This window comes from Rhinolophus hipposideros (genome assembly GCF_964194185.1).
Source record: "Rhinolophus hipposideros genome assembly, chromosome: 19".
NCBI classification, from domain to species: Eukaryota; Metazoa; Chordata; class Mammalia; order Chiroptera; family Rhinolophidae; genus Rhinolophus; species Rhinolophus hipposideros.
This window is the reverse complement of record NC_138065.1, coordinates 14,691,401-14,709,129: the sequence shown is the minus strand read 5'-3', so window position 1 is coordinate 14,709,129 and position 17,729 is coordinate 14,691,401. Positions and strand designations below refer to the sequence as shown.

The 17,729-nt window shown below is 40.9% G+C and overlaps 1 protein-coding gene across 1 annotated transcript in view; it reads right to left on the bottom strand.

Annotated features, from left to right (window-relative positions):
- Nucleotides 1-14,788, bottom strand: part of LOC308487653 (mitochondrial adenyl nucleotide antiporter SLC25A24-like) — a gene marked incomplete at its 3' end in the record, with an annotated part of 53,929 nt that extends 39,141 nt beyond the window's left edge. The window contains exons 1-2 of the mRNA XM_081026180.1: nucleotides 14,506-14,788; nucleotides 4,657-4,783 (exon numbers count right to left, since the gene is read on the bottom strand). Coding sequence (XP_080882306.1) covers nucleotides 4,657-4,783; nucleotides 14,506-14,736 — 358 coding nt within the window. The 5' untranslated portion in view covers nucleotides 14,737-14,788. The remainder of the gene's footprint in view (nucleotides 1-4,656; nucleotides 4,784-14,505) is intronic.
- Nucleotides 14,789-17,729: the final 2,941 nt, after the last annotated feature.

Here is a 17,729-nt window from a genome sequence, read left to right as displayed (position 1 = left end):
TTCAATTCTGTTTATATATTGACCCAGCATAAATCTAAATTGCCCCTGGGCAGAGTTAAACTCTCCCCGTATCACTTTTCTAGCAATTATCATAGTGTGTCTCATGTACAGCTATGTATGTTTATTCTCACTTCACCCAAAATGTGTGCTTCTGAAGACCTTGGTTAACATAGTTCCCAGTGCATTGCTCACATTCAGTGCTCAAAAACTGTTTGCTTCATTGAACTGAAATATATTAAGTAATCCTTACCCTAAAGAAGTTAAAAACTCAAGCTGAGAGGTGGGGGAAAACTAGGGAAATATGGCCCAGAATATAAGCAGCCTATGGACTGAAAGGGAGAGTCAATGTTGTCTTTAATCATATGCAGCAAGCTTTGACTGAGACGGACTTGAAATGGACTCGATGCAATAACAGTAGTCAGATGAATGGAGAGGAGGACTGCAACCATTTCAGCACTGTAATTCCAGGGAGAAACACAAAATATTCCATTCCTGTAATGTGATTTATTGCTAAATAACAAACCATCCCAAAATTTAGTAATTTAAAAAGAATGTATTTCATCATGAGTATGCAATCTGAGCTTGGTTCAACTCGGTTCTTCTGCTAGTCTTGCCTTAGGTCACTCGTGTGAATTCAATTACATCGAGCTGTGACTCCAGCTGGAAACTCAAGATGGCTTCACTCACACTTCTGTCACCTCAGATGGGAATTTGGTACAGCTGGGGACTAAATGGGCATCTCTCTACATGTGGTCTTCCAAGCTGGGTAGCTAGTCCTCTTCTCTGGTGGTTCAGAGTGCTCAAGAGGGAACATTCTATGGACAAGCCCGAACGTGTGAGTACATGCCAAGCCTTGCTAATGTCCTACTGGCCAAAGCAGGTCAAATGGCCAGCCCTGGTCAGTGTGGCTCAGGGCTGCACAGGGACATGAATCCTGGGAGATGTGGTTTAGTGGGATAGTCACTATAAAGCAAAATCGCTTAACCTGCCCTAGCCTTAGTGCTCTCATCTATAAAATGTAACTGCTGTGAAGATTGTGTGAGATAAAAATAAGACACAGAAGATAAAGTAGCTAGAACAGACATGGCAGACAGAAAGACTCCAATAAATGTTAGTTCTTTTCCTACCGTTTCCTCGATATCCAAAAACTCCATTCAAAAAAAATCTTCATGGTGAAATTATGTTTAGCAATTGCTTCATTCACATATTTATAACTGCATTCCATGGGTGTTTTGGCTAAACAGGAGCAGGGGCTCAGATACTTCTTGGTGAGAGAAGTTAAACAGATCAGTTCACATTTGGGCTTGAAGGCTTCCAGCTAGTGAGTCTGATAGTAAACCAGCCCACATGCATCCACTCAACTCCACTGATTAGCGTAAGGCCTGGAAAGCTTCCTGGGAGACTGAAAGGGAGTGGTAAAAATGGAATCCTGTCTAGTCTTAATGTTTAACACATATAAATGTGTGATGAATCGGGAGAATCCCAACAGGAACAATGATAACGAGAAAGACACGAGGGGAAAACGTCTGACGTAGTGAGCCAGATCCTGTAATAGGTTTTGGGGGAAATGTTGGCTCCAGGGTCAGTGAGACACACCTGATACTCAAAATTATCCTATCCCAGCCAATGTGGAAGCACTTGTACCCTCTGGGAGGAAGTGGCGGCATGTTCATATGAATTGAAAAAGCTGTCCTTTGATGCCCCAAATATTCTGGTAGCAAATTCCTTCTGATGAAGCTAACGAGAGAAGAGTATATTCGTTTCCTGGGGCTGTGCCATGCAGGGAGTCACGCAGGGTCTCCTGTCCCGCTCCCCACATAAGAACGCAGCATATGGCTAGGCCAAAAAGGAACACCCACGGAGCCATATAGTGTCACTGGTGGCACTATAGTCTCACTGGAGGCTGGATCCACATGACCTGCAACCTGCCATCCGCTTCTCTGCCTGCCAACCAACTGACTCACCAACCAACGCAGTCGCAGCTGTATATCAGTGGCTAATTGGCTAACTGGTTACAGCTGACGGCCAACTAGCCTCAGCTGACGGCCATCTATTACCCGAGCCAGCACCTTTCATGAGAGGCTGAGAGACTGGAAACTGCTCTCTAGGACTCTGTCCTCACACACGAAGCCATAGATAGGGGAGTCATACCACTATATTCTTGCTGGTGGCTGGGTTAGAGACACAGGAAGCAGGAGCCACATGATCAGCAACTCGCTGTCCATTTGTCTCTGCCAACCAACCTCACTTGCTAGCTGCAATCTGCCCTGCTAACTGCAATCCACTGCTCTTGCTAGCTCAGCCACCATCTTCTTGCTAGCCCCCATTTTCTGCTAATGTAGCCACGGCAGTTATATTAGTGGCCAATGGCTCACTGGTTACAGCTGCCGGCCAACTAGCCACAGCTGACGGCAATCCAATCACAGTTGATGGCCATTTACTACCTGAGCCCGCACCTTTCCACGTGAGGCCGAGAGGAAACTGCACTCCTGACTCTGACCCCACAGGCTGCTGTAACAAAGTATTACAATCTAGGCAGCTTAAAACAACAGGAATTTATTGTCTCACGGGCCAGAAATCTGAAACTAAGGTGTGGGCAGTGCCCTGCTGCCTCTGAAGACACCAGGGAAAGATCTATCCTACGCCTCTCTCCTAGCTTCTGGTCGCCTGGCTTGTAGATGCATCACTGTCTCCAATTCTGACTCCATCATCAAATGGCCACTTCACATAATCTTCCTTTGTGCGTGCCTATCTCTGTGTCCAAATTTCCCCTTCATATGGCATATCTTAATGATCTCATTTTAACTTGACTACTTCTGTCAAAACCTATTTCCAAATAAGGTCACAGTCTGAGGTACTGGGAAGTAGGACTTCAACATATCTTTTTTGGGAGAGGACACAATTCAACTCATAATAAAAGAGATATTCTCTATCCCACCCACAAAACCATCCTGGCCGAGGTAAACTGGCTGAGCTCTAAACAAAGCTGGCCACAGAGGCAGCAGCAGTGATGACACAGACAGGGCAGCACCTCGTCAGGGCTGGCAGCAGCCCTGATGGCTAGAGCAGAGCCACCTCCTATCACAGCTCAGGTGCTTACAACAAATGAAGCCAGAAGGAATTTGGACAGCACCTTTACCAGAAAGGTACCTCTACAGGGCTTTGGGGACTGAGCTGTGACATCCAGTTTGACTAGTCAAGGCAGAAATTAAAAGATCTATATTGCCAATCACTGTATTATTTTGGGACTTCCATCTTGCCTCAAAAAAAATATTCTCTACTACCACCAATAGCTACAACCATGGATTTGCAATTTTACCAAGGACAATAGTAGTAGTATATTTTTACTAATGGCATTCTAATCTCATGAATTATCTGACATAGTGGATTATCAGTTTACAAATGATGGTCCTGGTGGTAACCATCAACAACGGAGTGAAATTTCAGAACAGCACAAGAGGAGAACTATCGGTCCTAGATCAGCAGCAAATGATGACCAAGTCTAATTTAGTAAGCAATACTTCTAAAGCTTCTGGGTACTATTTCAGCAGGGGGGCCCAGGAAGGCCTAAACTTCCTTTTGGAAAATGAATGAACACTTGGAGCACGATTTGGGTATTAAAGGAAATGTAACCACTTTTGTGCTCACAGGTTACTAAAGCCTGTGACAATCAGGTTATATTTTGTTTTACCCAAGAATCCATCAGTAGAATCCTTTAAATAGCTTTTCTTGTACACTTAGAATTTCTCAATTAACAAAAATTAGATTTCACAAAGCTTAAAAATTAACATATATGTTTCTTAAATAGGGTATAATTAGGCATTAATTACCCATGGTGGATTAGCCACATATGGATGCAGAAGTGGTATTCTACTTTTACATTTAGTTTCTCTGATTTAAGGGTTTGTAACAAAGTATAATAGAGTATACCTTTCCTCTGCAAATCAGCATGGATATTGATCACAGTATTATACCTAAAAGTAAAAAAACTGAAAACATCCTAAATGTCTAACAATATGGGAATGATTAGATAAGTCTACTGACATATTTCAGTCATTAAAAATTGTGAAGAATATTCAATGAGGTGGAAATGCTTATATCATAACATTAAAAGAAAAAAGTAGGACACCAAACTATACATACAGTGTGACTGCGATTTCATTTAAAGAGAGAGAAACCAAGAAAGAAACAGAGACAAAAAGACTGGAAGGAAATATAAAAATATATTAAAATGCTAAATCTGATCTCTAGACAGCAGGGTTACAAGTAACTTTCACTTTCTTTCAGGAGCTTTTCTGTGTTATCTCACTTTCTTGCAACAGCAAGATTTTCAAAACCAGCAGGAAAACAATAAATGTCATTTTTCAAACTGCCATGATACTTTCAGCTCATATATTGCAAAAGAGAGGAGAGGCCTACACACTGGGCCAAGAAGCTTTAAATTCAGTGGGCAAAATTATTTTATTAAAAAGATTGTAACCACACAGAAATTATAATACTACTAAATGTTTTGTTATGTTATTCTTAGGAATTAAAAACTTACTGCTAAACAAGTAATACAACTGAATCTTTGATGGTAGGAGTAAATTAGAGTCTAGTAAAAATATCCTTATTCATGTTAAGCTAATTGTGAATAAAACACACATACATACACACCATCATTATTTTTGTCCAGACTATTAAATGCTAGCCTCATTTTTTTCTGATGGTCTTTAAGGTATCGCACAAATTCTTTGAAGTCCAATTTTGAATCATCATTGGTATCTCCAGCTTTAAAAATGTCCTACAAGAAAGAAGAAACTCATTGCAGAGATGCATTGCAAGTAAATCCACTATACCATGCTAACACTGGCACATTTCACTCATACTGATTATGATTTCCATCAGCATCCACTGCCCTAATTTTTTAGTCACAGCTACAAGACTAAAATCACATTAAGTGATTTCTTTTTTAATTTGTGTAATACTAGAGTCAATAACCACCATGTCATTCCAAATAATTATAAATCTTATAAGTATTTACCTGAGGTTATCAATACCAAGTACCTTGAAAGAATAAAGATACTAAGACACACATAATCTTTGCCATCAGAGACCTCACACTCTATTAACCAAATGAGATAAAATACGTGAAATTCTAATATGTCCAACAGCTTAATGGTTTGAGATCTAGCCTTATGAAGTAAGAGTGTATGTTCAAAGCTCACTGAAGTGTTATGCTTTTTAAAATAAAAAATGAATAATCATAATTTTAAATACACATCATCTATATTTCCAGTAGACTCCTACACCGAAATCACAGGCCATGTCTTGTTCATCCTTATACCATTGATGCATAGCATAAAGTACAGCACACAAAGGCCTTTGATCAATATTTGTTGAATTGAAAAATACTGTGAGCTGGACACTGGAGTAGGTGCTCGGCATTAAAAGACAAGATGCAGTCCCTGCCCTGAAGGATGTTCCCGACTAGTAGAGACCACTCATATAACCCGAGAGAATATGTCAGGTGACATGATGGGAATGTACTCAAGGCACAGTGGCGTTTGGAGGGATTCAGGAGCGCCTTCACAGAGGAAGAGTGCTTGAGCTGAGACTTGCAGAAAAATTAGGCATGAACTGGGCGGACAGATGGGGAAGACATTCCAGGGATATGTGACAGTATTTGCAAGCAGGCAGAATATACGTTAACTAGAGAAAACGCAGTAATAACGATAGTCATAATAATAACAGATATTTGTTGAGCATTTACTTCTAAGATTATACATACATATATATGCTCATTTAATCTTCATAACAACCCTATATAGTTCCAATTTGCTAAGGACAAAATGCAAGGAAGTAAAGCAGGAGATAAGGTAGGCAGGGGGGAGATGGTAAGAGGAGTTATATGTCACAAAAAGGATTTCAAATTAATTCTGGAGATAGTGTTTCCCAATGAGTGGAATACATATGGTGCTTATGTGGAAATAGGATTCAATAACACGAAATCACAGTGTGAGAAAATTATTCCTGTTTCAATTGTCTTTCAATCCTTCTGATTACGTCATGGAGAACATCTCAGTTTTGTACTAATATGCCTCAATACTTGTCAACTTAAAAAAAAAAATCAGAGTATAAGCCTCAGGTTCGACTTTATCAGACAACATAGCATTTAGCCAGAAATTAATAACACTAATTTATTTTTATTTTATTTTATGTTTGCTTTTAATCCACTCATTTTCCAGCTATGGTAGCACTATGAAATTTTATTTTAAAATAAATCTCTTGACATACTAACAAATCCATTTACTTAAACTAATAGGTAAATAACAGTGTAGTCAGTTCTTTTTTATAGCAGATCTCATGAAGTTGGGCATATTGCTATAAATGATGGTGTTCTACTAACAAATTTTGAGCACAGTACCACATTAGAAAGGTTAGTCCAGCAATAGACTTTGATAGGAGACAGAGAGAAGATAAAAAAAATAAAGAGATGGGTATGGGGAACATTGCAAAAACCCAGAGGAGAAATGAACCTCTAAACTAGGGGGAAAGTGGTAGGAATAGCAATAAGATACAAAAGACCTTTAGAAGGTGGGAGGTAACTTGATCACTGACACAATATAGAGGGTAAGAGAAAGAGAGGAATCTAGAACACTGCAGATGCTATTTGGCTGGTCAGGTACAGAGTGGGAGCTTTCTTTGAAAGCATATCAGGTTTGTGAGAAAAAGAGTTTAGGGGATTTTGAGGCATAGAGGAAAAGAGATGTGCAGGACCAAGTTCCTGAGTTTAAGCTTCAGTGACTATAAAACGGGGAGAACCCCAAAATAGGGAAGTTGGGAGAAACACTGGAGGATTGGGGGCAGGCAGGGAAATTTGTTGATTTTAAGTGCTAATGAGGTATCTTTACGATCTCTAGAGGACAGTAGACAGTATACATGTGAATATCAAATACAGGTCTTAAAAGTCTGAACTTCGACAACATGAGTAGAGGGACAGAGCAGAAGCTGTAAGAGTAGATGAAATTACTGAGAGGGCAGTAGAGAAAGAGAAAAGGACTGGCCTCAACTCTGGGTGACACCTACCCCTGAGGAAGTGGGGTTTTTTTTTTAGATATTTATGTCATTCCCTATCATCTTCACAATTTTGCCATAACAAAGTGATAAGTGGTAACCTACCATTTGTTTAATATATTTCACTTAATTGATACACTTTTTAAAAATAAATTTAATTTTAAAGCAAACTTTATATCATTATCATAACTAGAAAATCAGTTTAAATTTCCATAAATCAAAAGTAACTATAAACATAAATTCACCCAAATAAAAAAATGGACAAAAGATTTAAATACACAACTCACCAAAGAAGATTTTTAAAAGGTTATAAGCACATGAAAAGATGCTCAACAACATCAGTCATTAAGGAAATGCAAATTAAAAAAACAGTGAGATATCACTGTTCATCCAGTAGAATGACTATGGTCAAAAAAGCCAAATGTTATCAAGGATGTGGTGAAACCAAAACCCTCATTGATGGTGGGAATATAAAATGATGCAGCCACATTGCAAAGCAGTTTGGCAGTTTCTTAAAAAGTTAAACATGTACTTACGAAATGACTCAGCAATGCCACACCTAGATATCTAAGATGGATCAAAGCATATAGCCATACAAACATACACAAATGCTCATAGCAGTATTATTCATAATAGCCAAAAAGAAAAAAATGGAAACAATCCAAATGCCAACTGATAAAAAAAATTGTGGTATAGCCATACAATATAATACTACTCAGCAATAAAAAGGAAAAAACTATTGATATATGCTATCACATGGATAAGCCTCAAAAATATGCGTAAGTTAAATTAGCCAGTCACAAAAGACTACATTGTTTTTTTCCCCCATTCATACGAAACTTCTAAAAAAGGAAAATGGAAAATCTACAGAGACAAAAAGCAGATCAGCTTTTGCCTAGGGGCAGGGATGGGAGTGGAATCTACAAATGGGCACAGGTAACTTTTTCTTGAAGTGATAGAAATGTTCTAAAATTATATGGTGGAAATGGTTACACAACTAGATGATTTTTACTAAAAAATCACTGAACTGTACATTTAACAATAGGTGAATTTCATAGTATGTAAATTATACCTCAATAAAGATGTGCAAAAAATTAATGTTCTCACCATTAAAAAGAAAAAAGGTAATTATGGTGACTTCCAGTCAACATGGCAGGGTAGGTAAACACCGTGCTCGCCTCCTCCCATGACCACATTAAAATTAAAACTAAATTATAGAACAACCACCCTTGAAAACCACCCGAAGACTACAGGAAGACAAGAAGAAACCATGTCCAGACTAGTAGGAGGGGTGGAGACACAAAATGGGTTGGTCACACACCCACGTGTGGTGATTAAGAATCGAGAGGGATATCTCGGCTGCAGAGGTACCCCTGAGAAGCTAAGGTTCCCAGCCCCACACTGGGTTCCCCAGTCCAGAGCACAAGTACCAGGAAGAGGAGTCCCCACAACATCTGGCTGTGAAAATCAACGGGGATTCCATCCCAGTGAGACAGAGGGCTGCTGGAGTCCCAGGCATCCTTTTGAAGGACCCTTGCAAGGACTCACTCACAATATTTGCCCTAAACTCCAGAGAAGGGACCACAGCTTGGAAAACACCAGGGACATATAAGGAGGAATTGAATTATCTGGCTTCAGGGCAAGGGCTAGAGGGGCAAATCAGGCAGGTACAGAAGTGCTAGTAGGCATGACTGTCCCTTAGCTGAGCCCTCCCCCAACCCAGCCTGTGGGCACCAAATCTGAGTCTCCATTAAAATGGCTAATACTGCTCACCCCATTCTGTTGATTCCCTGAAAAACGGCCCTACCCAATTTGCGTTAACCTGTTTCACCAGCTGTTCTTCACAAGCAGCTGACCTCGGCCCACACTGTGGACTTCCGTAAAATCTCTGAAAGGTCCACAAACCCCAAACAAGCAGTTGCTGGCCTTGGCGTGCCCCATACCTCTTGCTAAGCAACCCCTGGCACTAGTGGCAGCCAGCCTTGGTTCACAGCACAGCATCTCCCAGGTGCCTCCACGCCCAGCACAGGGAGCTACCAACTGCAGATCACTTTGTAGCTCCTACCAGGCAATCCCAGACCAGGCAAAGGCAACAGCTGACCTGGGCCTGTAACAGACCCCTCCCAAAAGGCCCCAGAACCAACACAACTGGTGGCTGGCTTCAGACCACACTAGAGCATTGCCCAATTAGTTCCATAAATGGCACACCCAAAGGGTGGATTCAGCAGGCACCAGAGCCTGACTACAGCAAATCCCACTCTGGGGGGCAGTCCCCACACAACGACTCGTCTTCTGTAGTCACGGACAATCCTCAAAGCCCTCAACTATAAGAGGGCACACACAACCCACACAAGGGACACCCCGCCCTGGAGGACCTGGCTTAGGTGACCAGGGAGACTGTGCTACTGGACCCACTGGACATCTACAAATAAGACTGCTCTGCCTGCCAAGAGTGGGAGATGTAGCAGATCAACCTACTATGTAGAAACAAACACAGGGAAGCAGCCAAAATTATGATACAAAGAAAAATATCCCAAATGAAAGAAAAGACAAAACTCCAGAAAAAAGAACTAAACAAAATGGAGGCAAGCAATCTACCAGATACAAAGTTCAAAACACTGGTTATGAGGATGCTCAATGTAGTCAGGGGAAGAATAGATGGACTTAGTGAGAACTTACACAAAGAGATAGAAACCATAAAAAAGAACCAGTCAATATATAATTGAAATGAAAAATATATTGGATAAAATCAACAACAGATAAGATGAAGCAGAGGATCAAATTTGGAAGATAAGGTAGCAGAATATACCCTATCAGAACATCTAAAAGACAAAAAAATCCAAAAAAAATGAAGACAGTTTAAGGGACTTCTGGAAAAACATCAAGCATAACAGCATCCACATCATAGGGGTAACCAGAAGGAGGAGAGAGCAAGGGATTGAAAACTTATTTGAAGAAATAATGATGGAAAACTTCCCTAACCTGGCAAAGGAAATAGAAATGCAAGTCAAGGAAGCACAGAGAATCCCAAACAAAATGAACCCAAAGAGGCCCACATCAAGACACATCATAATTAAAATGCCAAAGGTTAAAGACAAGAGAGAATCTTAAAAGCAGCAAGAGAAAAGCAGTCACCTACAAAGGAGCTCCCATAAGACTGTCACCTGATTTCTCCACAGAAGCTTTGCAGCCCAGAGGGATTGGTAAAAACTATTCAAAATGATGAAAAGCAAGCACCTACAACCAATATTACCCTACCCAGCAATACTATCATTTAGAATCGAAGGACAAATAAAGAGCTTCTCAGACAAGAACCCAAAGGAGTCCATCACCACCAAACCAATATTATAAGAAATGTTAAAGAGACTTCTTTAAGAAAAAGAAGGGGAAAAAAGAGAGAACAAAGACATGACTAATAAAATGTCAATAACTATATACCTATCAATAATTACTTTAAATGAAAATTAATTAAATGTTTCAATCAAAAAACATAGGGTGGCTGAATGGATAAGAAAACAATGCTGCCTACAAGAGACTCACTCAGATTGAAAAACAGACTGAAAGCAATACACAGACTGAAAGCAAAGGAATGGAAAAAATATTTCATACAATGGGAATGAAAAAAAGCCGGGTAGCAATACTTATTTATATCAGACAAAACAGACTTTAAAACACAGGCTATAACAAGTGACAAAGAAGGACATTTCATATACAATAGCCAAGATATGAAAGCAACCTAACTGTCCATCAATAGACAATTGGATAAAGAAGATGTGGTACATATTTACAATGGAATATTACTCAGCCATAAGAAAGAATGAAATCTTACCATTTACAGCAACACAGATGGACCTAGAGGATATTATGCTAACTATAGTAAGTCATACAGGGAAAGACAAATACTACGATTTCATTTATCTGTGGAATCTAAAAAATAAAATAAAAGAACAATCAAAACAGAAACAAACTCATAAATACAGAGAATAAACTGATGGTTGCCGCATAGGAGGGGGGTTATGGGGCTGGGTGAAAAAGGTGAAGGGATTAAGAAGTACAAATTGGTAGTTACAAAATAGTCACGGGGATGTAAAGTACAGCATAGGGAATATAATCAATAATGTTGTAATAACCATGTATGGTGCCAGGCGGGTACTTGACTTATCGAGGTGATCACTTCATAAGTTATATAAATATCTAACCAGTATGCTGTACACCTGAAACTAATATAATTTGAATGTTAACTGTAATTGAAAAATAAAATAAATAAATAAATTTAAAAGCAAGGTAATTATGTGAGGTGATGGATGTGTTAACTAATCTCATTATGGTAATCATTTCACAACATATACATGTATAAAGCATCACATTGTACACCTTAAACATGCACAATGTTATATGTCAATCATATCTCAATAAAGCTGGAACAAAAATAATGCAATAAAAGCAAAACATACACAGATTCTAATTAAATATCATTGCCTTTCTGAAGGCTCTGAGTCTGTGGCTTGTCCTTTTTCTTCTTCTTTTAAAGGAAGATTATCAAGTATTATAAGTGTTAAAGCCACATTGCAACAAACTGAGACATTCTGCTCAATACAATCATGGAGACAGAAAAAAAAATCATTTCAAAGGGAGTCACGTTCTTACCATTGAACTTAATGTAGCTTCTGTAGCATCCAAGTATAATCTAAAACCATCTCTTATACCATTAGTAATTTGTGTCCCTTTTTAGGGGAAATTTTGGCTAACAATACACTCTGGCTACCAATATTGTTCAGTCCAGAGCTCATCAACAAAATCAGACAACCAGGAATCACCAATGGCATGAAAGAAGCACCACATTCAATTAGTGGAAGAACTACCCCTAAGGAAACACTTAATAAAGGAGATATGTATAAGATTGAGGGAGTATTACATCCATCAGAAAAAACTAGTTATTAAAATAAAAATTTGATAGTAAGAAACAATTCAACAATAGTTTCATTAACAAAATGCACAGAGCTGAACGGCCATTTAGAAGGCTGAAGACTAATGGAATTGGGTAAATGATGCTGGCGGCAATCGATATATTGGAGAAAAACAGCAAAAGACTGAGAAAGATACAGCACCAAAAATGTGGTAATACACACACTGGAATATTATTCGGCTTTAAAAAATAAAGGTTCTGACATATGTTACAACATGAACTTTGTAGACATTATACTAAGTGAAATAAGCCATTCATGAAAAGACAAATAATGTATGACTCTACTGTATTTTACCTGAGGTAGTCAGAATAGTTAAAGTCATAGAGACGGAAAGTAGAATGGTTTCCAAGGGCTGGATGGAGGAAGAAATAGGGAGTTATTGTTTAATGGGTATAGAGTTTTCATTTTACAAGATGAAAAGAATTATGGAGATAGATGGTGGTAATGGTTGCACAATATTATGAGTGTATTTAATACCACTGACTTGTACACTTAAAAATGGTTAAGATGGTAAATTTTATGTTATGTGTATTTTACCACAATAAAAAGAGTTGGAAAAAAACACAATATCACACCCCAAAGTAAACAGTAAATATTAGTACCACCCTTAAAGACCTACTAAAGAATTCAGGGGGATGGTCCCCATCATTTTTTCACCAGTCTTAACCCCTATACAGGCTAGGTGGACCACAGTGGAGGATGACAGTGGACAATTTCAAAACTCAACCAAGTAACAGAGGAGCCAACTGCAGCTATGGATGCAGATGTGGCATCTTTACCAGAGTAGATTAACAGGGCCCCAGGGCCACAGCATATGGCCACTGATCTGGTGAATGCAGTGATTTCCACTTACCAAGAAGGACCAGAAGCAACTGACATTCACATGGCATGAGCAATAATATACATTTAAATCTCCCAACCTCTGTCATAAAGGAACCTGTTGTATCTACACATTCACAGCATATCACGCTGTTCCACTATATTGATGACATCACATTAACCATATTAGATGAGCAAGAAGTAGCAATATATTAGGGGCTTTGATAAGACATATGCACTCCAGTGGGTGAGGGACAATAAAATCAATGAAGGTTCAGGGGTCTACCACATCAATTAAGTATTTCAGGACCAGTGGTAGGAAAAATGTTGCATGGAGTTTATAAGCCCCCAAAGGAGAATCTTCAGCAGAAAATTATAACAGTTCTTGGCATGTTATGGGGCCATGGTAGAAAGAGTGTTTAACTATGGGACATCAAGGCATATCATGAGTTAGGTTCTGTCAGACCCTCCAAGTCATAAGTTTTGATGAGCCCAGCAAGCAATCCTTATGACATAACACGTCTGAGATCAAGCAGAATTAGCACAAGCAAGCTACAAAGAGTTGTCCAGATCTCTACACGCCACCACTGTTATCCATCACCTCTCCCTAAACTCACACCTGTAACTACATGAGGGGTTGTTATGACCAGTGTCGGGGGATGGAGCGGGGAGGTTGAGCTTGGTTCGTGGAAGTTTTCTTACTATGTGAGTGCGAAAAAGAGAATGGCCCATTATGCATGACTCTGCTTCCTACCTCTCAGGTTTCTTCTCTGATGCCCCTTTTCAGGTAAGCAGGAACCCGAGATACCTGAAAGGCTGAGATGCAGTGTCCTGGAATTCTGGGCTAACAGAAGGAAGTGGAACCAGAGACTGTTCTAAGAGACAGAGTTCAGGGCCAAAATAAAAATAAAACCATGTAGATGGTTTGATTAAGTCATCAATTTGAAGGGACTAAGCAGAGTGAGAGGATATAGGTATGAGATAGCGAGCTAAAAATCAAATCAGAGCAACAGGTTTTGGACCGCAGAAGTCTGACGGAATTTCCTGAGCTATGGGAAAGGTTTGGACATCACACACACACACACACACACACACACACCTAAACAGTAGAGAGCTGAAACAAGTGGAGTAATATCTGAAGACTGTTCAGCAATCATGTAGAAATAGAATAATTGTTTTATCTTGATGTCCTAAACTTGCATCGAAACAGTTTTTAAATAAGAAGCCAAGACCCATCTAGAGAAGGAAGACCTCACTCATTTAGGCAAAGTATTAAACAATCAGCTGGAGCGTCAATTCAAAGGTCAAGGTCTAACTCCCCTAAATTCTGTGGATGGCAGACACAGCAGGTCTGGGGACCCACCTGTGCCTGATGCTGAAGTGTGAACCCTGGGCTGGGAATGTCCTGATTAAAGAGAAAAGTCTTTTACTCCTGCATTCACAAAGGCTAAGTAACACGGCCCCTGAAATTCTGCGTGGATTCAGGAAATGTTGAATGAGTCACCAGAAACCCACTGAGCATCTCGCAAAAAGCCCAGGAGAAGGCTTTGGTCATGGTGAACAGTGACTGTCTTAGGAAGATTGAGATCGACCGTGTTTCGTCGGCCTGCGTTATAACATGGGCCTTTGCAAGAAGCTCCAGAAAGGGCAAGTTTGGCTTCACCCTCCACCCAACGTCTCTCCCGACTCCCGGTGCCACATTCTCTTGGTCAATCACCTTCTCTGAGTGCATGCCAAACGTGGAGCTCCAGTTTTTCAGCCCCTCCCGGAGCTCGAGGATGTCCACCACCCCGTCCCCGTTGCGGTCCAGGTCTTGGAAGAGGATCCCGAAGTCGTCCTCGTCGTCCCGGCAGGCCGCCGTGGGCAGCACGAAGCCCCGCAGCCAGCGCAGCATGGCCCGTCCGGTGCTGCCTCGCGGTGGCGTGGACCACACGGCCGCCTCCACCGCGGCGGCTGTGGCAACGGCCTGAGGAGCCGCAGCGGTTCGAAGCCGCCCGGGGGAGCGACCCGACGGCGCAGCCGCGTTCCCGGGCGCCTCCGAGAGGACCCTCGGGCGCGCGGCCTCATGGGAACCCTGCCCGAGGCGCCGCGCGAGAGGCCGCCCGCCGGAAGTGGGGAGATGAGGCGCGGGCCGTCCGCCGGAAGTGGGGAGATGAGGCGCGGGCCGCGGCGACCTGCAGCCGGTGAGCGACCTGAGGGACTAGTGAGTGTGGGGGATGCGGAGCGCATTCCCCAGGCGGCGTCGAAGGAGCGCTCGGGTGTCTACAATCTCCCGGAACAAACTCAGTGCCTCCCGCAGGTGAGTTGCTCTGACCCGCACCCCTGACGTGAGTGTCCAGTGCCCTCGTGCCACCGTCCTCCCAGAGCCCAGAGTAGGTCATCGCCTTGCAGTAGGCCCCCCGCTGACCCTTCGGGGATTGGGGGGACGTCTAGAGAGGGCAGACCTCCCAGAGGAGCCGTACCCCCCCACCCCGCGCCGCTGAACCTGGGTTGCTTCCGAAGGCCCTCCTCCTCCTCACCTCCTCGTGCTTTCTCATAGGTCTGCTGCAGTCTCGTCTCAGCCACCTCCCTCCCTACTTTACTGAACTTCCTTGTCACAACATCCAAAGGACACTTTACAATCCTTCCCTTATTTAATCCCGGTCCTGGTTAGACACCGCTGCCCATGCCCTCCGTTCTGAAACACCTTCTGTGTTGTCCTCTGGGACACCACGCATTGCCGGTTTGCCTCAAGCTCTTTTCCAGGCGCCCATACAGGGGTCTGAGGTATTCTAAAGTCCAGGTACCAGAGAATTACACGCGACGGGACTGAGGGATTATGGCCAAACCTAGTTCTGTAATATATTGCACTGGACTTTGTGTCCTCAATCTGTGTGTTCACATCTTTTGAAAGTCAGTGGCACCGTCTAATGACAGGCCCAGAGCAATATTTTTAAAAGTAGTTTTTCTTGTGAAATCCCAAATCTTGGACCGCTGGGCTCCTCATATCACCGGAGTAACTGTCAAAGTTTACTCTGATCTCTCTGATCTGCTCCCGCATTACCTCTCCGACCTCATCTTCTACAACTGTCCCCCTCCTTCACTTTGCTCCACACACCAGCATTTACTGTACCTTGAGCCAGACATACCTACACCCACCTTAGCGCCTCTGCACTGCGCCCCTGCCGGGAATACTCACCTCCCAGGTATCCTCCCGGAGAACTCCCTCATCTCCTTCCAAGTCTTTGCTCAAAAATCACCCGAGCAGTGAGCCTACCCCTCCTTCTTAACACTGTTAGCCATACTTCCTGACACTGTTGCTTCCCCTTACACTGTTCCAATATTTTCTTTTTCCCATATCGCTTACCACCTTAGAAGGTATTGCTCACCTAAAATACTATATGATTTACTCATTCCTTATGTTTATTGTCTGTTTCCCCTGCTAGAATATAAGTTTCTTAAGTATCGAGAACAGTGCCTAACAAGTAATAGGTGCTCAATAAATATTTGTTGAATAAATTAATCAAGGTACTATCATTTTTTTAAGAGGATAAAGATTCCTGGCTTCAAAAGCTTAAAAACTCCAGTGTGCCGTGCTTACAATTGAAATGACTTTTTTTAGGACAAAGTAATAATTTTCTTTTATATATATATATATATATATAGAGAGAGAGAGAGAGAGAGAAAGAGAGAGAGAGAGAGAGAGACAGAGAGGCAGAGAGAGAGCCAAAAATAAGCATACACATTTTCAGAAAGAAAAACTGCATTAAAATTGTAATACTCCATATATACCAATAACAAAAGATGAATATAAGTCATGTTTGACTTCTGCAATTACAAGAGGTGCTCAAAGTGGTTACCATCAGTGTAATTTTAATACAGATTTTTCCTTTCTTAAAATATGTATACATTTTTTTTGGCACCGTGTGTGTGTGTGTGTGTGTGTGTGTGTGTAAAAAAGTAAAAGTGAAAGCCCCACACACTTGATATTTACTAATACCAAGATAAAGAAAGACAGAAAAAAAAAATAAATAAGACCAGGGAACTGATCCAGATAAAAGGATATTCAAGAGACCTGACACATAATCTATATACTTCAAAAAATTACTATAAAGACCATTCATTATTGAAGGGCTTAGGAAAGGAAATGCAAATTGGTAGTCGCAAAATAGTCAAAGGGATGTGAAATACAGTATGGGGAATATAATCAATAATGTTATAAAGACTATGTAGGGTGTCAGATAGGTACTGGACTTATCAGGGGATCACGTCATAGAGTGTATAAATGCCTAACCACTGCGCTGTACACCTGAAACGAATATAAAATAATATTAAATATCAACTTTAATTAAATATATATAAATGTGTACACATATATACATTATATATGTGTGTGTGTATATATATATATATAGTCATGAGATGTAAAAAGTACAGCATAGGGAATATAGTCAATGGTATTATAATAGCTATGTACGATGTCAGATGGGTAGTACACTTGTTGGGTTATCAGTTTGTGAGGTGTGTAAATGTCTATTATGTTGTTTTGTACACCTGAAACTAATTTTAAAAAGTCCATTATTAGTACAGATTTTGAGATATCAGCTCATAAATTACAGGGTTGATGAGCTCATCTGGAGAAATAAAAAAAAGGAGTAAATGAAAGGGAGAGTGATTGAAGAATCTTGGTGGTGGCTGAAGTTAAAAAAGCAGTCAGGAAAGGATATAGAGAAAAGCGGCTACAGAGATAAGAAGAAGACCAAGAAAAGATTCTCTAGAGGAGCTTTATCATTAAAACAATGGAAAAATGTCACCAAGAGGCAAAGTGGTTGAGGAAGATGAAACTGTTAGTTTTGGTAACTGAAGTCACTGGTATCCTTACAGACAGCATTTTTGATAGAGAGGTAG